The 23,222-nt window shown below is 39.7% G+C and overlaps 1 protein-coding gene across 5 annotated transcripts in view; it reads right to left on the reverse strand.

Annotated features, from left to right (window-relative positions):
- Positions 1-23,222, reverse strand: part of DCLK2 (doublecortin like kinase 2) — a 75,482-nt gene that overhangs the window by 29,873 nt on the left and 22,387 nt on the right. For 4 of the 5 annotated variants that reach the window (XR_014568062.1, XR_014568063.1, XM_083755641.1 and 1 more), the window contains exons 3-6: positions 11,207-11,309; positions 9,327-9,446; positions 7,293-7,343; positions 4,041-4,135 (exon numbers count right to left, since the gene is read on the reverse strand). Coding sequence is in view for 3 of the 5 variants with exons in the window: in XM_083755641.1 (XP_083611767.1) it covers positions 4,041-4,135; positions 7,293-7,343; positions 9,327-9,446; positions 11,207-11,309 (369 nt within the window). In the remaining 2 variants the exon portion in view is untranslated. The remainder of the gene's footprint in view (positions 1-4,040; positions 4,136-7,292; positions 7,344-9,326; positions 9,447-11,206; positions 11,310-23,222) is intronic. The other variant, XM_083755642.1, reaches the window with a different exon arrangement.

A 23,222-nucleotide genomic window follows, 5' to 3' on the forward strand; every position in this document is an offset into this window, starting at 1 on the left:
TTGCAGAATTTGGAAGTCTCAAGATTACTCTTTGAAGAGTATGCGTTCTGAAATTCTTTTAGCTAGCACTTTTGAAAGCAAGTTTCCCCTCTTTAAATTCTCTCCAATTTCTTTGTCTCCCTCCTGGTTTTCTTGTTTCACTTTCAGATAATGTCTTTGCCCTTTTCAGTCTTCACTGTACTCTCATTTAAAAGATTATCACACAAACTTTCATCACTTGTCACAGGGTGCTTAAAATACTTCTCTAGCCTGAGCTCAAGATCTGTCAAAATGATATTGGACAGCACAAGGGAATGCAAGGTCAGCATTTTCAGTGCCTGGTTATGCAGCAAAATATTTTAAATCATTTCGCCAGCAATAATGACAATAATTCAACTGGCAGATCAGGTTTTATTGTAAGATTTCCCAGGACACCAATATGTGCCCAAAGCAGTCAACAGAAGCTACATTATCAAGATAGCAAAAGGAACACAAACTAGCTCACTGACAGCGAGTTAAGTTTAAGAAAGACAAAAATAACACTGTCTGCCAGACAAATATGCAAGATGGCTGCAACAACATCTGTACATTTTTTGTTGATGATGATGCCCTGGATGGCTCCTGCACCAAAATAATACAGCATAGTTCTTTCAGAAGATATTTTTGTAATAGAACCAGAAACAAGACAGACAAAATAGATTACTATTTATTGCATTGACTTATTAGTTATTTTCTGCTCAGTTCAGTTGGTTTGTTTAAAAGCACAGATTTTGTTTCCTTAAAAGCAAAGAACACTTCATAAAAATTAGTATCATGGCTATGAAATTTAAAACTAGGGTGGATGAAAATAATCTTTCAGATAACAAACAACTAACAGCACAGTCTAAACCATGTCTACATAGCACTAAATTCTAATGAATTCAATGAGGTTTATGACCAAGTGTGTGGGGTTAGGATTAAAACCTAAACTATTTTAGACTTTTCAATTTCAGTCAGTTGTCACAGGACACAGAATAACAATGGTAATCTTTAGATAATGTATTATGTTGTTATCTCCTTTCCAAGTCACTAGAATTGACTACATTATTCAGCCTAATTGACAACATTTGCATTTAGGCTAAGCTATGGTTTGGCACTATATGAAAGATGCTCCGCCATATCAAGCAGGGAGTATATTTGCAGTCCCATGTGATTCTAAAATAAAGATCACGTGGTGGTGGGAATATGGCAGCATCACGGCACTTGGGACACAATGCAGCAAGGAAGCGGTGCCACTAAAAAGGCACTGCTGCCCCCTCCTCATGAGCAGTCCTTTTCAGCATGGCACCCTACATGCCTTATGATTTGAAGGGCTGAGTAGAATTATTTTGGCAGTGTTCTCTGATTGGCCTTGTGGTCCCCTCTTTTTTGCCAACTCCATGCAGTCTGTTTTATGCTGCAGTTTGGCTGATTGGTGTTGGTCATGACTTGCAGGTTGAATTAATGACAAGCACCTAGAGATACCTGCATAGATGGAGGACAGCCCCAGCTACAAGTCAACTCAAGATAGAGTTGCAAGGAGATGGTCCAGAATGCTGGCCAGCAGGAACAGGGTTGTACACAGTTTCTCCTCTCAAGAAGCTGGTGAGGAAGAGCAGGGCTCAGCCAATCAGCTGGCTTAAGTCAATTGCTCTTTTGCTCCTGCCCCTAGCTTGGTTAAGAACTCCACAGTCTGCATTCTCAGCACAGCCTAACATATTTGTGCTGCTTCTTCCTTTCACAACTCCATGGTTACTGGAGCTGACACCAAGGGTACCCAAAGCAGCTCTCAATTAGCCTCTTTGGCCAACAGTAAGGAAGGCCAAGCACTCTAATATGATATAAATTCTTCTCTTTCATCTCTAAGAGTCTATTGGGCTTAATGAAATTTTTCAGAGGAGGTTAGCTCTAAAGAATTAACATATTAGAGAATTGTTGGATGCATTTTTTGTTGTTGCTGCCGACATACGTAAATCAAGATCTATTTAAAACTAACAAGAGTAATACAATTTCTAATTGTCTTTTTTTCCCTTTCAGACCAGTCAAAAGAACATTGTCCTGTATTCTTCTGGATGCAATTATATTGGTGCGGCTGCCAAATTTTTCAATGAATCAGCAATTCAGTATTTGTGCTGAGTAGCAAAAACGAAGCTGCACAAATTATAGCCCTTGATTTCCTATCCTTGTAAGTAGACTTTCCAGTTAAGGCAGTGGGGTGGGGAGTAGGGACATTTGTTGCGGAGATGCGGTGTTTTTCTGGTAAGCAGTAGTGCTATGAAACAACAAATCTATTACTTAAATGAATAAATAAACTACATGAACGTGATGTAGATAGCCAGTCCTTTTAAGTAGTATAACCTGAATTGAGGGTCTTCTAGCAATCCAAGCCATGTAACAGGCAAAAGGAAGTACACACAAAATCAACAAGTTTAATAATCTACAGCTCACACAATTAAAAAAAAAACCCCACAGCTTTATTGCAATTCAAATGAAGTATTAGGATATAAATCCAAATAGAGATGACAAGGCAAGGTTTTCAACTGATTGTTCCTTACCAATTTTGCTAAGATGAGTACTAAGTTACAACAGAGGGAAAGACAGAAATTAAAGATGGAGACATGCATATTCTGCCATGCTTGAGCTTCAGCATCACTAAATGAAGAGACATGGCAGAATGATCCAGGCAGTGCACAGAAACCAAGTATTTCAAGGAGACCAGCCTACACATTATTTCATCCTAAGCACAGCTCAGTTGTTATAGGGATCTCTTAAGGAAAGGATAAAATAACTAAGTCACTTAAAAACAAACAAAAGTTTAATTTTACTCCTCTTCATGGACAGCACGTGAACAGAACAAAATTCAAGCAGATACATAATAAATTTTTTTCAAGAGTATCCAACTGTTCAGTGGTATGTATACTTGTAATTCTTGTATTTTAGGGGTTAAATTATTTGAACAGCATATATTCCTGTTGGACATTTTCCCAGAAGCATGGGTGTTGGGAATGCATTCCAGATGCAGACACAAGCATTGTCACAAGCCATGTTCTAATTCAGATATATCAGTTAAGATTACTCAGAACCCAAGTGAACAAAGCACAGCTGAAGTGTTCACCCAAACAGCTGCATACTGGAGAGATAAAGGATTTTAACTACCCTAATTCTCTTAATAACCAACCGTCTTTTAAGACATGCACTAAATATAAACAACTTTAGCATGCAAAACGGCATTCCTCTTTCTATGGTTTTTGTTTTTACTGTGTGTGGTTTGCTGCATGGCCTTTTTTATTAAGGTTTAGTCGATTATGGTGCTACACTGTTCTTATTTTTAAATGCTGCAAGCTGTCCACACCTGACAAAAATGTTGTGTATAAATAAACAAAATCGACAATGAAGGATGAGATGGAGCTTACTGACTGTACTGACAAATTTTACTAAACACAACTATGAGTGCAGCCCTAACCCCTGGTGCCTGATGGATTGGTAATGGAAAGGAGCTCTGTTATGGGACAGATTTCTCTACCATGGCAGATGGCTCAGCTTCACCTCCATGGGCAGTAGGCTTCCATTGTCAATTCTGCTAGTGGTAGTAGGCAGCAGCAAGCCCTGAAATGGGGAGTTTCAGGGTGCCAGAGGCTTGGGATTTGCCAGATACTACATCCCATGGATCCTTGAGGGATGGGCTTCTTAGCAATGGTAGCCTGGAGCTGGTGGAGGAGTCCCCCCCCCATACTTTCCACCCTGGCTGGTGGATCCTTTGCTGCTCCCTGTTGCTCTTTGCCCCATTTAGGGCAGCTCTCTAAGCCAGTGGATAGAGTTTGAACCAGAATAATAGATTATTTTACTCATTGCAATATTGAGTTCAGTTTACATTTTAACTATTCTGCAACTGCTTTCATGCATTGTACATTGCAATGGAATAATATTTTTTTTATCATTGCTTAATATAGCATGAAGCTGGTGTTTTCTTGCAACCACAAAGGCAATATTCCAAAGCAGAATTAGTATTTAAGCTGAAATAGGGCAAAATTTCTAAAACATACCTTGAGTCCCCGAAAGCTGCCTGGGCTTGTTGGTGAAGAACTAGAAGATTTTGTTGATTTGGGAGTTGAAAGCTGGCTACTTGGAGCTCCGTTTACTATTGGGAATAACAAGGGCAAAAGAAGGAAAAGAAGTTGTTATCGCCAATAAAACAGAAGCTGAAATTCCTGTTAAGATATGATATGTTCCTTTTAGATAATATCCTGTTAATCTTTGTTGAACAGAGCAGCTAGCAATAAAATACACATAAAGGTAAGCATTAGCTTAAAAGCAGCACGATGCAGTGACCAAGGGCTTGCTAAGACCAACAAGCACACAGCTGAGCCTTCCTTCTTAAGATCTAAGATTTCTTTCCACAGCTGTGTTCTATCATTGGTTTCCCCCCCCTCTCTCTACCTACTCAAAGACACATTTTTTTCTGGCACATTGCCTACTCTTTCCCCTTCATCTAGCCACACTATCCTTTAACTTTTCTACATCTCAGAACCTCTTCTATCAAAGCTTTATAGCATTCAGACTCTCGATCTTGTCTACATAGCTTGCCCTGTCCCTACAGCCTATTGTGATGTTTCAACCACAGCCCAAATGACTTTTCACTTGACTCAACAATGGAATTATATCAACATTCTATGGTGCTGGGTACATTCTCCCACAAATTAAAAATGTAGGTGATGGTGAACATTTCAAGGTTATCAGGTCACATCAGCCAATGGGTACTTGAAAAATAATCATGGCCACAGAGCAGTTTAATATATTACAGAGTACACTGCATCCAAATTACCAAGAAACAATTATAAAAGCAAAAAACCCAAACAAACCCATGTTTATTTTCTATGTGATCATTTCTCTTAAAAATAAAATACTTGAAAAAATTATTTGCATCTCCTTCCATGTTGAAATATGCCTTTGACAAGAACCAGCTTCCCATTAGTATGCTTTTAAATATACAAATACATTTCATATTTTAATTTTGAGGGGTTTCTATATATGTGAAAATATGTTGCTTCCCCTTCGGTTCAGTCTGAAGTGGGTTCCACCATTTCACACAACTTAAGACTCTTAATATGACCATCTGTTAGCTTATTTGCAAGGCTCTCTGATGAACAATATATTCCATGTCTCCCAAGGAAGAAGTAGTAAGAGGAAATGTTCCAAAGAGCAAGATTGATTTCAACTGCAGCTCAGTTAAGGACTGCTGCTCCTTTAAGAAAAAAAATTAGCCTGCCAGCTAGACATTCGGTTTCCATGGAAATGCTAGTTACCACCTACACTTTTTCAGCTGTGTAAAGAATATCTATAATGGGTAACAGAACATTCATTTAACAGGCACCATTGTTTTTGCTGTGTGAATGCCTGCAGTGATGAACCTCTCTGAAAACCAAGTCTTCCAAACTAGCTGCTTTTAAAAAGGAATTTACTTTTAATTCTTTAATATTTAGGAGCCAACCTGCTGATGCGACTGCACAGGGAACCGTTATTCTGTGGCATTATGTATAGGTACAGTAAATAAATAAGTAGAAGTTAGCATCTTTCCACCAAGATGTAAGAACCAGCTTCCAAGATGTTCTAGAAAGGCATGTCCAACAAGTCGATCACAATCGACAGGGACAGGTCAATCACCTCACATTAGTGGTCGACCATGGGCTAGTAGTGACCCTGCCACCCGTCCCTGGTGTTAGCTGTTTGCTTCGTCGCTGCACCAAATTGTAAGCACATATTTTTCTAGCAAAAAAGCTCCACAACTTTGGCTCCCCCCCCCCCAAAAAAAGCTTAACATTGGCAAGGACAATTGTAGATCACTGCCAGCTTTTTTGTACTGGGAGTAGATTGCATTCTCTTGGGAGTTGGACATGCCTGTTCTAGAAGAAGTTAACATTTATGGGAATAGGACAATCTTATTCTATTGCTGTTTTCACTTCATCCCCAGAATCTCTGTTTTAAAAATAGTTACCTATAGAAAACACATGTTTCTGACCTTCATATGTTCATGCATACACCTTATCCCACTTTTGTATTATTACACTCCCTAACACTAATCCTTCCAAGGTAGCATTGTCCCTTTAGCCTGAAACTATGATTGTGGTCACACTATGCCTTTTGAGCATGTTCATAGCCCATTATTTTCCACAAAAATTCTGGGCACTGTCGTTTGCTCCCTCACAGAGTTACCGTTCCCAGCAATCCATAACAACAGTGCCCAAAGTTATTTGAGGGAAAGAACGGGCTTTGAATGTGCTTTAAAGGTATTAGTGTACATTACCTGAGCCAGCCTCAGAGTCCCAAGCAGCACAGCTTCCCACCTGGCCCACAAACAAAACATTACAACATGGAAAGAGAATTTCCTCCCCCTTGGGGCTGCAAGAGGGACCTTGAAATCCTGTCACTGTCCTTATCACCCAGAAATTAGGGACATCATACAGGCGCTGCTTGATTCTGGGACTCCTTAGTTAGGGTCCACACAGAGACACTCCACCCCACAGAAAGCAAATGAAAAACTTCCTCATAACCTCCCAGTAGCTATGTTCAAGTGGGAGGAAATGGTGGACTAGCACAATATGCAACCTACCTTCCAGAAGACCACATGGGATAAAGGCAAGCAAGCAAACTCCACACACAATAAAAAAACACACGGAGACAAAATGATTTGCTTTTTCACTCTGAGCAGAAGCAAGGCAGCTTATTTCAATTACATTTTTCTATTGCAAGCTAGATAAATTCCCATTGTTAAGTCAGGTAATATCAAACTTTGATGCCACCATGGACCAAGCAACTGGTGTACATGGATCAGTCCACAAGTCCTTAGCTGAAGTTAATTAGTGTCTTAATACTCACATGCTTCTCTAAATAAGTGGACATAGTGTTTTAAAAGACACAGTACTCTGTTTCAACTTTGAGCTTTATTTGCATGCCATACCACACTTAAACTTGAATTTAAGTTTTGGGATCCATTGCTGTCAGCTAATATTGCTCATTTCATTTAAATATACTGCCCCCCCACCCCGTACTACTTGTGTACTGGCCAGATTATATCTTAATAAATTTAGCTCCACTGTATACTAACCACAGGTGTCTGATGCCTAAGTTCTTCCTTTCCAAGGTCTACCTAGAGACAGGATAAACTCACCATGTCTTAGTTTTACAAACCATAAAAACACACAGTGCAAGATAATAGGCACACAGAAGCAGATGGAAGGGTTAAAAATGAAAAGGTAGGAGACAAGTGTTGGTACACAGCCATAACTGCCATGGCTCACCTGGGGATTTTGCTGAAGAGTAAGCACTGGAGTAATGGCCACCCCTCTTTACTGTATTCATTCAATTGACACAAAGGAAAAAGACAGGATATAGGTTATTCATAGACATGAAAGGAAGAAAGATAACATAAAAAGGGGAAAAGCAAGAAGTGGTTTTCCAGAAAGGCTTACAGTGAACCTATATTTACTACTATGCACAGTCCAATTTAAGGTAATTTAAGAACTAACAGAACTGTAGATCCAGATAAACTGAGTTATTTGGAAACTGTCGAGTTGTGGGAAAGGTAGGGGTGCCATATTGGAGATGGGATGAAACCACCTGAAGCAATTAGGTCTGTGGAACCTACAGATCAAATACTAACTTTATAAATGCATCATGAATGCTCAAACCTTTCGCATCTCCCCAAACCTTGGGCCTGAGCCTATGGTGTGCGGATGCTACTTCAATAACCTGTTTGTGATAAAGTCACCTGGTAACTGCCCTCAGCTAACCTGTCAACTTTCACCTCAGGTGGTTAATTATGTGTCTCTCATTTCCAGACGCCTATTATGTTCCAAAGTCTAATTTCTCATTATGAACCGTTACGCCACACAAATGAAATATGCCATCCAAAAGCTGAAAAAGCCTAGAGGGCAAGGTAATATGCTTGGGTGGGTGGAGGGACGACTTTTAATATTTTGCCTGGGAGAGAATCTCATATGACTCTGCAGTAAGAAAACCAGCAAGTCTTTTGCTCTATGTTCAGGTCTTTAATGACAAGAACAGCCAATAGACTTATTCTGTCTTCTTCCTTATGTACACTTAAGTCCAAACTTCTGGATGGTACTGTTGGGCCACTGTACTGAGTAGCTTTTTGATTCAGCACATCAACAATCTGTTGTTCTCCGGTTGTCAGTGAACCACTTTCCCTAAAACATTGATATTTTAAAATACTGACCCTGGAGCAGGACTGAAAGACATAATCAAAAACATAACTGGGGCAACCCCCCCTAATATAAACTGAACAAGCACTGTAAAAAAAAGGGGGGACACAAAGAGATAGGAAGGAGGAAGATGCATTCTGTGTTGGCTAAGTATACCAAAGAGAAAAAAGGAGTAAGAAAGTCATGGGCCTCAAAAAGAAGAATAGAGTGGACGAAGGGAAAACACTTAAATGTGTACAACTGAATTTATTCATATTCATCCTCTGCAACCCTTGGATCTCCCTCAGGCTTGGGGAACGTGTAATTTTGCCTCACCTTTTTGGATGAGATTAAGGTGAGGGACGCGGGTGGCGCTGTGGGTTAAACCTCAGCGCCTGGGGCTTGCCGATCGCATGGTCGGCGGTTCGAATCCCCACGGTGGGGATTCCCAGCTCCTGCCCACCTAGCAGTTCGAAAGCACCCCTAAGTGCAAGATAAATAGCAGGAAGGTAAACGGCATTTCCGTGTGCTGTGCTGGTGCTGGCTCGCCAGAGCAGCTTCATCACGCTGGCCACGTGACCCGGAAATGTCTCCGGACAGCGCTGGCCCTCGGCCTCTTAAGTGAGATGGGCGCACAACCCTAGGTGCAGGGGTACCTTCAGGTGAGAAATAGGGGGTCATGGTGGGGCACAGCCATTAAGGAAGAGCACATGTCAAAAAAACACTTGTTACTACATAAACTTCCATGGGCGCCAAGGTCTTCCTCAAGAGGCCCCTCTGCAGGTTTTAACTGCTGCCAGTAGTGATGTAGGTGGTGATCTCAGACAGGGCCTTTTTAGTGGTGGTACTTTGCCATTCTTTCACTGGTGGTGCTTTTCTGCTATGGACTTTGTTATTTTTCAGTCAAGTGTCAACCTTTTTATTTGCCAAGGGTTTCTAGATGCTGTTGAACAAATGATATTTAAATAACTATTGGCTCTAATTTTATTGTTCTGCTGTTTTAAAATTATTTATTTTATTGGTAGACATACTGTGTGTGTGAACTGCTGGGGATTGATGAGCAGAAAATATATTAATTAAACAAACAAGGTTCTAAATGCACATTTCCCCCATCCACCCAGGCAGCTGTACCTGAAGCTGGTGATTTACTTCGACGTGAAGGTCCAGGGCTTTTAGATCCAGGGCTTTTAGATCCAGAATACCTTGATATCCCGCATGAACGGGAATAAGAGGATTTCATAACCCGACATTCTGTAAACAAACAGATGGATAGCAGAAGAAATATTTTTAGAGTTGCAATCACTTCCAACAAAACCACCTACCAACTAAATTTATCACCCAAACATACTCATTTCATAAACAGTTTTTCTCAAATGAACCAAAAGGAGTTTATAAATTTGTAAGCTTATAAACTTGTTGACATCTGGTCAAATGTTGGAAAATTATTTTTTTCCAGGTTGCTTTAAAACTAGATTTGGCTTTTTATCCTGTTACAATAGAAAAGTGTACATATGAATTTTATATATGTCTCATCTCTGTTGGAAAAGTAGATCATTTATTTTACAAATAAAAGAATGTTAACATATTGCATATTTCATCAAAACTGACCGGAGCAAGTCCTCTTCCACCTGTTCACACCAGTGTCTTTCCGATCCAACTGTAAGCGTCATTATTGTGCCCACTGAGACTGCAATCTGTTTGCTGATAAATAGGCAACACAATGTACACTAGAAGTTTTAAACTGAAAGTTGAACTGTCCCTTAGACGACTGTGCAGTTAGCTATTTTAATAAACAACAGTCTCTAGCAAATCTGTTTTCTTAGGTCCTTCAGCAGAACTCTATGATTCAGGTTCATATGGATCCCAGGGATTAGAATGCCTTAATGCTCCATATTGCCTCTCCAAGAACCCTTTGTGTCTTATTGCATCATCCCATCATCTTCCCATCATTGATGTGCACGGGGAATAATGCTAGTGGTATATTTTTCTAGATGGCATGGTTTCTTTAAAATGGACCACACAAGACCCTCACATTTGCAGGAATGTATGTTCTTCCCTCACAGGTCCCCTTTACAGAGTTTAGGTTTTCACAGCGGCGGAACTTGGGGTCTCAAATCTCCCACAAAAAATAGGTGCCCCCTCCCGCTTCTTGTGCTCCATTCTAAATCATAGTTGCTGCAACCCCTGTTGTGCCCCCAAGGCTCCGTGCCCAGTGCAACAAAAGCAGTTACGGTCCTCTAAACCCACCTCTGGTTTTCATCTATGCTTCCAGTATGGAGGTCCTGGGCTGCCCAGACAACAAGAACCTACTCTCAGCCTTGCTGATGTGGTCCAAAGGAAAGAAGAACAATACATTTGCCACCAGCCTATCTGCATTTGTTGTCAGAAGAGGGCATACAAGGCAGAATCAAACTGTCTTAGGGACTTGATTCTACTCTGGATTTGTGTAGCATTTATTCCTTAGCTTTTTCTTCTCCCAAAGATATCCCACAAGGCACTGAAGGTTTAGGATCAGTGTTCGCCTAGATTGGCTACCTTCCCAAATTGATGAGCCTCATCTTCCCCTCACTTCCCTCTACATCATCTGCAGAAACCACCTTCTTGACCCTTAGACCCACTATTGGTCTTGTCCACTCAATCCACCATAGCCTGTCTTCGCATGCAGTGCAAGTCCCTAACTCACCAAGGGTTTGAGACCCATTGGCTACCTTCACCTGGTTTAGCCAGCAATGCCATTTCCCAGGGTGTGGCCACTGTCGCATGCAGCTTCGAGGAGCCACAGGTGAGAACTGAGTAAAGGGTGGGGATCAAAGGTGGACAAACTACTCCAGAGGGAGCATGGCATGTCTTCTACCAGAGGTACTACTCCTCCCCTAACACCTGATACACCCCATTTACAGTCTTTATCAGTGCAATATATATGGAGGGGGATATGCAGTCGCAATGTCACTCAGTGCTTTCATAAGCACTGGAAGCTTATGGTTCAAAACAAATGTACAGACAGTACTTACCACTGTGATCTAGTACAAAATCATCTTGAGCATAACGGTATTTCTCAGGTCCACAGGCAATGAAAACATCATCATCACCAAAAAAGTCTTGCAAACAGGTAACCTTTTTTAAAAAATAAATAAATAAAAAGCAAAGAAGAATATTACTGAGTGGACCAGCTAAACTAAGAAGAGAAGTTTACATTTTGTGCTACCTTTCTGCTTTGCACATAGCAAGGGTGGGCAACCATTTTTCTGTTAAACACTGCATTTCCTGAGGAAGTAATTAGTCAGGGGTGGCAGGAATTACACCTTCAGTATCCCATCTCAAAATCAAAACATTATAGCCATTTCATTTTTTAAAAAAACAAATTCCCTGAAGATTTGTCTGTAACTTGGCAGACAATTTAATTTTGACTGCATCTACTCTGAATGAACTACTGTGCCTACAAATTTCATTCACTTCTGTTGAAAGGGGAACAAAATTGCAGCTATTTTATAAATTTCCTAGTAGTGCTAGAGAGTACAAATGAGCTCAGCTATCATCAACTGCATTGAGATATCTCGGCAGAGCTGGTCATAGAGGGAGAAGAATGGGACAAATGTGCAAAACTGGATCCTGGAGAGGGCCAAGAGATCTAGGAAATGCTGGTCTAGATGGTGGGAATGTGCCCAGTTTGTTGTTGGCAGAGATTCCCACATCAGTGTTATGCGGTGCCTTGACTGGCACAGTGGAACTACCTGACTTGACTCTGGCAGCCCACCCTGTTAGTGAAGTATCTTCTGTCCCGAAAAGGAGGAATCCAAGACTAGAGCAGACAGTGAGACAAGCCATGTCAACTACATGTCCATCACTAAGAACGCTGCAATGGCTATGCTGGTGTAAGCAGACCCAAACAACTCGTAGGTGGGCCTGCTGGCTTGCCTAGTCCCATATTTCGGGACAACTGTGCACTTTTAATTTCTGGAATACAGAGTTTAGCTGAAGGAGTGTTATTTTTAATGTAATTTAAGTTTATAGGGAATTTTTAAATTATGTCCACTTCTTCATACAGATGTTGCATATGTTGTTGTTGTTGACTTTGCTGTCTGGTCTTTCACCACAAAAAAGATTGATTGGTTGATTGATTGAACAGTGCCCACTCTGTCCTTCAAAGGGGAGCTCAGGAAGCGTGTTAAGTGTCAAGACATTTTAGCTTACTCCTAACCATGTATTTCAGAGCTCTGCTGTGAACTTCTGAACTGTGTAAACTGTGGTCTGATCTACATTTGGGCATTGCAGTGAATTTCGGAATAAAGCCTTTAACAATAACTGAGCTGGGAGTCTGAGTACTGCAACCATGAGTGGGAACCAAGGCACTAAAAGACTGAAATTGGGAAGCCTTTGATGTGCCTCAGGTCATGGTGAACTGTTTTCTGAAATGCTGAAACTGATTCCTTTTGCCTGCTCTCAATCTCGCCACCATAGTTATGAGATTACCCACCATGGGGGATGATACGCCTGGATAATGGGAGAGACTATTTTTTGTGGCTATTATTCTGACTGGCTCTGGAAACACTGATGTAACTGCAACCTGGTCGTGTATTTTAAAAATAACTTTTTTATGTGACAATTGTGTTGATTCAGAATAAATGGCAGGCCTTCTTTACACAGCTATGTTTAAAATAAAATGAAAACAAAAACAAAACAGACAAATTATGAACATGCCTGAAGACCACATGAGTTCAATATTAATTTCCCTTATCTCCCCCCCCCCACCTCATGAAATAATACCAGAATTTCAAAACAGAAGGGGGGGGGGATGAAGTAAACAGAAAAGAAAAGGAAGAAAAAGCTATTGGTGATTTGGGGGGGGAGCGTATGAAGAATTCTGTGCATGTTTACTCAGAAGTAAGCCACACTGTTTTCAGTGGGGCATATGCTCTTGCAATCCTGGTTTTATCACTTTCAGTCCAATTGTCTGATGACAAAACGTGCATTCATTACCCTCTATGATAACAGTAAATATGAGCTGGAGTACAGGGAAGGTTTGTTGCTGCCTGCAGTAGAAAAACACTCAGAATATCAATGACTTTCAGCACTCTCAAAGATCATTTGTACAAGGCATTTGAAAGCAGTGCAGTTGTCATAGCAGCTAAACCAGAGATAAAAGCTGGCTGAACTTACAGTAAGACCATCTGTAGGCTGAAACATGTAGCACTGAGCATTTGTTTGATTCTATTATCAAGCTCAATGACACAATGTTCTCTCCTCCCAGTATCCGGTTAGCTTTAGCATAACCTCATGATAAAGGATAAATGTCTACATAAGTCTGGAGAAAAAGTAATTCACCTCAACATAGTTAAGCAGTTTTGACAAGACAAATACTTAACTCTTTCCTAGCCTGCCTGATCACCAGGAATATCTATCCTCTTTACAGAAAAAATAATAATTGTTCCTCTCTTTGTAAAGGTTTAAAATTAACCATACTCTAAGAGAAATCATACCCGTCCAACTCCCGAATATCATTCAAGCCATCATTTGTTGTGTTCATTGTACAATAGCTGGAAAATGTGCATGCCCACACCACGAGACCACAAAAGAAAACCGAACACCCTAAGCTCTAAAGCAATTTTGCCCCCTTTTTGTCCATTTCTCTTTGTCTACTTATTCCATGATCTAACACAGATTGGGAAAGCCCTTTTGTGCAGTGCTAGGCATGCAGCTGATCCTTTTACAGTAGCATAATAATAACTGTAAAGAAAATACTAAGAAGGGGTGAACATCACAATGAAGAACAAAGGAGGGGGATTTGCAAATGTAGGAAAATGAGTACTTTTATTTGGAATTTGAAGAGAGGTGTATTGCAGCTATGAAGCTCTGCTTTTTTGAATGCAGTCTCCAAGTTGAATATTGAATATGGCTACCAAAATCTGCATTTTATGAATGTTATCTTTTTCAGATTATGAAGACGATAAAGTAAATATCCAAAAGGATTATGGTTTCTAATGTAAAGATTTTCTGCTGACTATCTATTACGTATAAGTGGACTCCTCCAATGAGCAGCAATTTCATTATGTTTACATTTGCACATGTGGAATATATTATTTGAAAAGTTTCTGAACAAGCAGCAAGTAAAAATGCTACTAGACACATCCCCATGGATAAAAGAGCTTCTCAGCCATGCTTTTGATCACCTTCATTAGCTTTCCATTTAATTTTATGTTTCCATCAGTTTTGGAAGTCCCAGTACTGAAGCTGATTTCTATTGTGTTCATTTCACTTTTTAAAGAAAAGCAACACAGCTCGTTTTGTTTATAAGCTAGAGCAATCCTGGTCAACTGCGCTATTCTTGCAAATCTAAAAGCTTACATCTAGGGCTTCTGAGTGGAACCATTCCAGGATAGTTACATTGCTTCCAAGGTGCAGTTAAGAATGGTCTCCTGAATTTGGCTCGCTTCCAAGTAAATGAAAACAAGCTTGAACTGTTTCAAGGCAAATAGTGGATGACATTCTTCTTTCAAAAGGAATAAAGCCTTGATGAAAAGAAAGCAGCCCTCAACCTCAGATGCAAGCTGTAGTAAAACATCAAGCTAGGGAAAGACAGTTAAATTCTCTTTTGTGCAAGATCTAAATGCCACCTATGGCCTTGGACAATATTAATGTCAAGGAAACAGGATATGGTTTTAACGTTTTGAAAGAGGAAATGCTCAGTTTAATGGACAAAGGAAAGGAAGCCTGAGTCTACAGCACACCCAATAATAATTGGCAGCGGAGTGTGTGTGTGTGTGTTTAGTTGAGAAATAATGGCAAGCAGCTCAACTAGAAATACTCAGGACTATGCTATACAGCTGCAAATAGAAACTGTTTAAGTATGCTGTAAATGTGACACTAGATGAAGACAGTGAGCTATCGCAAATTCAATGTATTTTTCAAAACGTTTTTCAAAAAAGCATTTTCACAGTGTTTTTTAATATATGTGTAGATTCAGTGCTCACTTTGCATGTATTATTGAAATATAATGGCAGTATCTTATTAGGGACAGCACCCTAGCCTTAATCACAATCTCCTCTATTGAATTCAATATTACAGGTACCAACAATCCTCCAAGCAACATGGCTATACTCCAAGCAGAATACTTTAGGTTGAAGACAACAGAAAAACCTAGTAAAACCAATGTGACTTAACTCAGTCATTACTTTCCTTTGATTTCAATTGCCCTACTTCAAGAATGACTAAGATGGGGTTCAACTTACTGTAGGAGCTTTGAACATGGTTTATTGTTCTTCTCTGATACATTTACAATTTTTTTAAGGAAGTGCATGCTTAATTGCCAATTTACACATTGTATTTCTAATCACCATTCTGTGCCTGTTCTAATTTAAAGAAGAACTCCCTCATCCTCTCGCGTTAGTACATCCCTATTAAAATTAATGTATTGTTTAGCTAAACTGTCTGAATCGATTGTGTTAATAGTTTGGGGCCTTAAAGTGCAAAATGCAAGGAAAGCTTGCTGTAGAAATAGGTCAGCAACTCATTTCCCATTTCATATCTGCCACCAACAAGCCCAGGCCTAGACTTAAAAAAATTATCTCCGCAGCCTGCAGCATATAGTAGAAGGTGAAAAGGCCACTTCAATTCCTCCCTGCTGAATAGCACTGCTTGCTCAGACTGCAGATTGTTTACTGTCAAAGCGTCACAGGCACTTTTATAAAAGGACCTGCATGGGGCAGTGGGAAGGCAAATGGATGTAAGTGTTTTAATTCTTGTCCTTAAACACTAAACCACTAGATTATCTAGGGGCTGAAACCAAGATACAAAGAAACACACAGTGTTAGCTTAAAGCAACTATAGCTTAATGAACTACATTTTAGAAATAAATTCTCCATAGCTGATGCTTTCTGCCCACAAACAACCCATTATACAGTCAGAATCTAGAGACAGCAGGGTGTTAAATGGTTCTGAAATATTAATGCATGATAAATTGGGGATTTACCAAAAGGGTTTGGCAGATCAATTTGTACGTATAAAAACAAAAGGCACCAAGCAGTTTATCTGTTGCTGAAGGTATGCTACTAAGCAAAGAAAAAAGCAAACACAAATACCTATTTGAGCTATCTAACAATACAGGTTGCACCTAAAATAAAACTCTTGCTTACAATTAGAGTATTCCCAAGAAGGGAACTGCAAGAAAAACACTTATCCCAGTATTTCTAATACATAAATGACTCACTGGCCAAATCAATTTAGTTTGGAATAAAAGATGCAAGATTAAACCAATTAAAATGTCGAAATGCAAATTTGAGTTAGTCCTGTCCTCACAGGACAGACTGCAATTACAACTCCAGCTGTGATATGAGGCTGGAAAGAAACTGTGAAATAAAGCTAGATGTGTGTGTGTGTTTTAAAAAATAGATTATTTTATTGTATTTATATTGTTTGACTGAGAGGCACAATGGAAATATTTTAATTAAACATTTCTATAAACAGGAATTCATGTTTAATACATTTAAGGTTCACATAATCATCAGGAAGAGGCCAATTCACTGGTACAGTGCATGCTTTGCATACAGATGGTCCTAGGTTTAAATCTTGACCTCTCTAGTTAAAGTGATCAGGTACCGAGTAATGTGAAAGACTGAGACCCTGGAGAACCAGTGCTACTCAGAATAGATAATGCTGGGTTAAACAGTCTAACCTAGCACAAGGGTGTTCCCTATATAGCTATCTATATTTCTTGAGTAGGCACCTTCTTTGCCATGTCTCTAACACAAATTACGATTTGCATGGACATTATCTTAGCATAAAGGTAAAGGGACCCCTCATTGTTAGGTCCAGTTGTGGACGACTCTGGAGTTGCAGCACTCATCTCGCTTTACTGGCCGAGGGAGCTGGTGTTTGTCCACAGACAGCTTCCAGGTCATGTGGCCAGCATGACAAAGCCGCTTTTGGAGAACCAGAGTAGCACACAGAAATGCCATTTACCTTCCCGCCAGAGCGGTACCTATTTATCTACTTGCACTTGATGTGCTTTTGAACTGCTAGGCTGGCAGGAGCATGGACTGAGCAACAGGAGCTCATCCGGTCGCGAGGATTCAAACCACCGACCTTCTGATCGGCAAGCCCCTCTATCTTAACATAGATGCCATCTATTCACATTTCATGTTTTATATTGTTGTGTCTAGACTTTACACTGACTGTAATCAGGAAGATAATTCATAAGAGGTTAGTTGAGAGCAGCTGAAGTCCTCCCACTTGCACAGCATAATCCTATACATGGCCTAAGTAGACATTATATTAATGGTGCAGTTAAAATACACCATGATGTGGCTGCTAAAAATCAAAGCCTCCCCAAAAATCACAAACTGCCTCCCATGCATAAGTTTCCCATACTATTTTCTACCTTTGGTCCATGCTTACTCCTGACAGGTCTCTGTCGGTGTCTGGTTATGATGTTTCTGGCTGCTGAAAGTAGGTGGGTTATGAGTTCTATGTGGTGTAAATGGGCATTATTGTCTTGGAAGATGTTTAGTAGGGCCAATTCTGGGGTGATTTCTAATACTTGCTAAGTTATTTTACATAGCAGTGGCAGTTTTAATCTGAAATCTTAGGCGCAGTACTGCACCCGGAACTCGGAAATTGCTCGCGCTAATGAAATGCCCTGTTACAAAATGCGCCTAGAAAGACAATGGGAGTTTCGAACACTGGTAACAATGAATGGGTGCCAACTGCAAATAAATATTAGGCAAGCCTGACAGTTTCAAAGTTTGTTGCTTTGCTTACTAAATATAATTAAATTAAACATGCTAATTTAGATCACTTACTAAGACACAATAAAATTCTCCAATGCGAATTAAAAATGTTCCAGTGCAAATTATCCTAAAACCCAATCTAAAATTCTGGGTGACCTCATGTAGCAGTTTCAAGTAGATGTTAAACAGCATGGGAGCTAATTCAAACTCTGAAGAACCACAATAGAGACTCCAAGGGGCTGAACAGCATCCCCTAATTGCTACCTTCTGAAGTGAAACTACTGGAAAACAAGCCCCTCTGTTCTCAACCCAGTCCCCCCAGAAAAATACCATGGTTGACTGTTTCAGAAGCTGCCAAGAGATCTTGGACAGTCAGCAAAGATACTCCTCATCCATCTCCTGAGTGTTGTGGTGTCCATGCCAAAATTGGCCCTGAACCCCAAATGGATATAGAAAATCAGTCTCTAAGCACGCCTGTATTTGGTCACCGTCCAACTGCTCAAGAACCTTGCACAACACAAAGACATTTGCAACCAGCCTATAGTTGTTCAAGTCTTCTGGGTCAAATCTAGGGTGGATACTGATTACAATCAGAAGAAAGTGGATCTATTCTAATTTCACGCAGAAAACCTAACAACTGCTTACAGTCAATGCGCATGCTGTATCATTTGAAAATGAGCCAACAACAATATTCATGATAGACAGCAAGGGAAAAGAAAGGATACAACCCCTTGCTACCAATGGAATTCTAGAATGAGTAAGAAATTGAACTGAAATCATTATTCTTGGGTTTGTTGCCTGATCATCAGACAACCCAGGCAATATGACCAAAAGCATCTAAGAGTCTGCCAGTGTCGAAAGACTGAATATCTTTCTGTACTAGTTATTATTAATCAGGCCACTACGGCATACAAAACACAGCAGAGATTACAATTTAATATTCCAGTACAAATCCAAAAAAGATTATTCATGTGCATCTATTTGAGGACAACTTACAACCTTACGGACGAATGAAAACAGTGATTTGGAAATTGGAGAGCCTAACAGGGTGGTTAATCACTGAAAACATTCGGATTACTTTCACAGCTGAAAACAGCATTCAGGAAACAAAAAATATAAAGCACACCCAACAGATGTGTCTTCATTTAACAAATTTATAAAACTTCATAATACAGTACTGAAAGAAACTCTAAAGAGAGCTGATAACTATTAAGGCTGTGCATCAGCGTCAGGCAAATCCTGGATATCAAACTTGAATGATTTGGGTTTATCTGGGATTTGCCCAGAGTGGTTTAAAGCAGCCCTGGACCAGTCCGAATCGAGCCTACCCAAAGTGATTCAGGTGGGGGGTGGTCATGTGACTGCATGTTTAATTAGGATTTTAAACCCTAATCAAACTTGGGGTCGGTGGCAAGAAAGGGGAGAAAGAGACACAGGCAAGAATCTCTGCCTGTGTCTTTTCCTCCTGACCACAGACGATGTGTAATTAGGCTTTCAAACCACAATTAAACAACTAGGGCTGCAAAAGGTCCCCAGTTTGGTTCAGGGTCTGGAATGGGTTAGGTCCAGTTCATCCTGGGTCAGACTGAACCTGACTCAAAGCACCAAATTGGGCCCCAGACTAGATCAGGTGGACATGCCCAACCCCAGTATATATCCACCACAGTATTAGCAAACATCACAAGGTGTATTGTTTATTAGTACACATACAAGTGTCTAGAGACAATGACATTTGATTATTATAAGCTAAAGATAAGCTGTGCATTTTGGCATATTTACTCAACTCGTGAACATCTCCCAAACTTATACTCTCTAAAGCAGGCACCCCCAAACTTGGCCCTCCAGATGTTTTGGGACTACAATTCCCATCATCTCTGGCCACTGGTCCTGTTAGCTAGGGATGATGGGAGTTGTAGTCCCAAAACATCTGGAGGGCCAAGTTTGGGGATGCCTGCTTTAAAGAATATACAGCAAATCGAACCTATTTAGTTACTTCTAAGGATTAGTCTCTAAACTCAACTGTATTTAGAAGCCCAGGCTCACACAAACCACTTGCCAAATGCAGGCATGGGCGTAGCCATGGTGGGGGTCAGAGGGCAGCTGCCCCTCCCCCCGATCAAATAAAATAATAGAAATACTTAACTGACCGACCAATTATGTCAGTTCTGCGCCCCCTAACAAAAGTCCTGGCTATGCCCATGAATTCAGTTATTTTATCATGCATATGCAGTATGCATGACATACATATTTAAAAAAACAGACAGCTGCTGTATAATGCTACAATATACTTTATAATAATAATAATAATAATAATAATAATAATAATAATAATAATTTAATAATAATAATTTATTATTTGTACCCTGCCCATCTGGTTGGGTTTCCCCAGCCACTCTGGGCGGCTTCCAACAAAGATAAAAGATACACTGAAATGTCACATATTAAAAACTTCCCTGAACAGGGCTGCCTTCAGATGTCTTCTGAAACTTTACATTATATATTCACAGATTCTTTCACACATATATAAAGACACTAGGCATTCCCAATCCAGTTCCTTTCAGAGCCTTTGGGCCAGAACTTCCATCAGCCAATGGCAAAACAGTGCAAGTTGCAGACAAAAAACATTTGGAGGAGAAAGCTATCGTACATTATCATTTTCATTTTATGAATGCACTGGTGATAAAAAGCCAGAGATTTAAAATGCCAACCGATAACTGTAGAGCCATCTAGATAACCAGAAGAATGTAATGGAAATAAGAGCAAATTATGAGGTCAATAGAAAGATTTATTGATTGTACCACATGTTCAATCTAATGGAGTGAACAGAATTACCAGAGAGGCAGGTGGTACAGGGAATGTTAGCTATAGAACTGTAGTAAAAAAAAGTTCCAAGCAGAATGAGAGGCAGCCCAAAGGCGGCAGATTATCATCCATCAAAGCAACCTTCACACCATGGAGGTCTGACAAATTGGCAAGGATATTATAATATACGAGCTAAAGAACAGGATGCAGCTTAAAAGAATAACAAAGAAGCCGCTTTAATGAGAGAAGATAAAGTTGGAGGTTTCAATGGAATGGCATGCAGCTGGTTAAAATTGACAGACAAGTCCAAAAGGAATAGTGCAGGCTAGCAAAACAGCTTCCCATGCACCCTGTCCCACTCTCCCTAGCTATTGTTCTTCATTATTCACTTTGTTCCTACTTCTCTCAATTATTTTTCTACTAGGTGTTGATATTATTTTTATGAGCGATCTAGTTTTCTATCATTTTTTAAAAAAAATGTAATTATTTGTTCTCTTTCAGCTTTTTTCCCAGTTGTGGAGCTAACACGTGATCTGCAGGTGCAATTTTGAGGTCAAAATAGACCTGACATTACAAGGGTCACTTCTTTGAATGACCCTCTTGGGGATGGTGTTCTATCCTAACCTGCTTGTAGTTGTATTTGAAATTATGTAAAACATAACATAGTTGTGTTTTTAAAAAGAAAAAACCCTAATGTTTTCCCATCAATTAGGACACATGCCTATAAATTCTGCAAACGAAGCAGTCTGTAAGCTAATTTTGCAGCTTCACCATATGATCTTGTGCACAGTGGAGAATAACATGGAATGAAGTGTACTGTTTTGGGAATGAAGGATAATACATTGATGTAGCACTGGGAACCAACCTTAGGCCTAGAACAGCAGTCATTTGTATTTTATTTAAAAAACAGAAAACTGTAATAGACAACTGTTAATTCAGTAACCCTTTTTAAAGTCTGCAGAGGTAGTGCAAATAAGAACAAAGCTGTATCAAAGCAAAACTTATTTACTAATTTACCTTCCAGCTAGCATGCCAGAATATAAACTAGACTGCCAAACAAGCTAGTTGATGAAAAGCATTGCATTTAGCTCCCTTCCTCCAGTTCTTAACAAATGTGTATTAACCTAGACTGGATGTGGAGCAGTCAGTTTTCTTGCAGCAGCTGAGAGAAAAATGCATCATGAACCCACATGGTAGGATGTGATTCATTCCATACCATCCTTTCCTGTTACAATCATTACTGCTTGGCTTCAGTTGTTCTGCCATATAGTTGGGTTATCATTCAAGTGGTCAAAATTTCAACTTGAAATACTTGAAGGACTGCCTTTTCCCAATCTGGGACCTGTGTTCTGCAAGGGAGGGATGGAAGATGCCTTCTTGTGATCTTGCTGATGGGCTTTTTGGGGGAATGTGGGATAGGAACCTTCTTGCTGGCAGCGTTTCAGTTATGGAACTTCCTCTCTCTGGAGATACAGCAATCACCCAGTCTAATAAAGATTTTTAGAAAGCAACTTAAAAACACATCCATTCATGTCGGCATTTGAGTGCTATTTAGGAGAACTAGGCTTAGGGTTGCATTTAACTGGACTCTGTTATAGCCTTGAAGATACAGATCATTTCATTCTGCCTAAAGGCAGCTACTGCAGCATTAATATATTTGGGCATTGCTTCTTTTGAACTTATGCCACCAAAGAAGATTGTTACAAGCCAAAATGTGTCTGTCAGCATCAGGATACATTGAACACAACCAGATTATATGGTTAACATATTCTGAATTGTGTAGAGATGTATTATCTTCACTTGTGTTTGTATAGGCAATATTAATATCTATGCAGTATTTGGTTCATGTACTTTACAACTCCAGAAATGTATTTAAGCTTCGATATATAATCTTTGTTTATGCAAATGTTATGCGTTGGATTTATGATATAATTTTAAATGAGGCACTTGTTTGTGTTATGTGCATTATGTGTCCTGGTTCTCTGATAATGCCTTTCACTTGCATGAATGGAAGACAAAGAGTGTATTTTAGCCTACTGCAAAAATATAAATGTTACATTCACTGATCTGCCTCTGGAAATCAGTAAACGTGTTAATGAATGAATTGCTGGTTGACTAGCCATCTAATTTCCAAATTATAGAGGGAAAGGTGTTGACATTTACAAAATGGAAGCCTATGGGATCACTTACATTCCAAGCTGAAAAAACACCTAGCATAATGTTGAAAACTAAATAAAACAGTAATATCCCAAGGATACGATACCCTTTCCCTCCACAATTCACAACTGGTGGGGTTTTATGGGTTGGTGTTTTTGGTTTTTGTTTTAAAGCAGCAGCCTGCAAGAGTAAAATTTTGTCCTTGACTGGTTTTCTCCTGTTTGGCTTTCATTATACCACAGAGAATCAAAGGAGAGAAAAGCTTCCGTAAATTGACAAACTATGTATAAGCTACATTGGGGTTTTGTAAAGAGTTTTCACTTGGCTCTTCCAGTTTAAATCTAGT

The sequence above is a fragment of the Podarcis gaigeae genome (genome assembly GCF_964106915.1).
Source record: "Podarcis gaigeae genome assembly, chromosome: 9".
NCBI lineage: Eukaryota > Metazoa > Chordata > Lepidosauria > Squamata > Lacertidae > Podarcis > Podarcis gaigeae.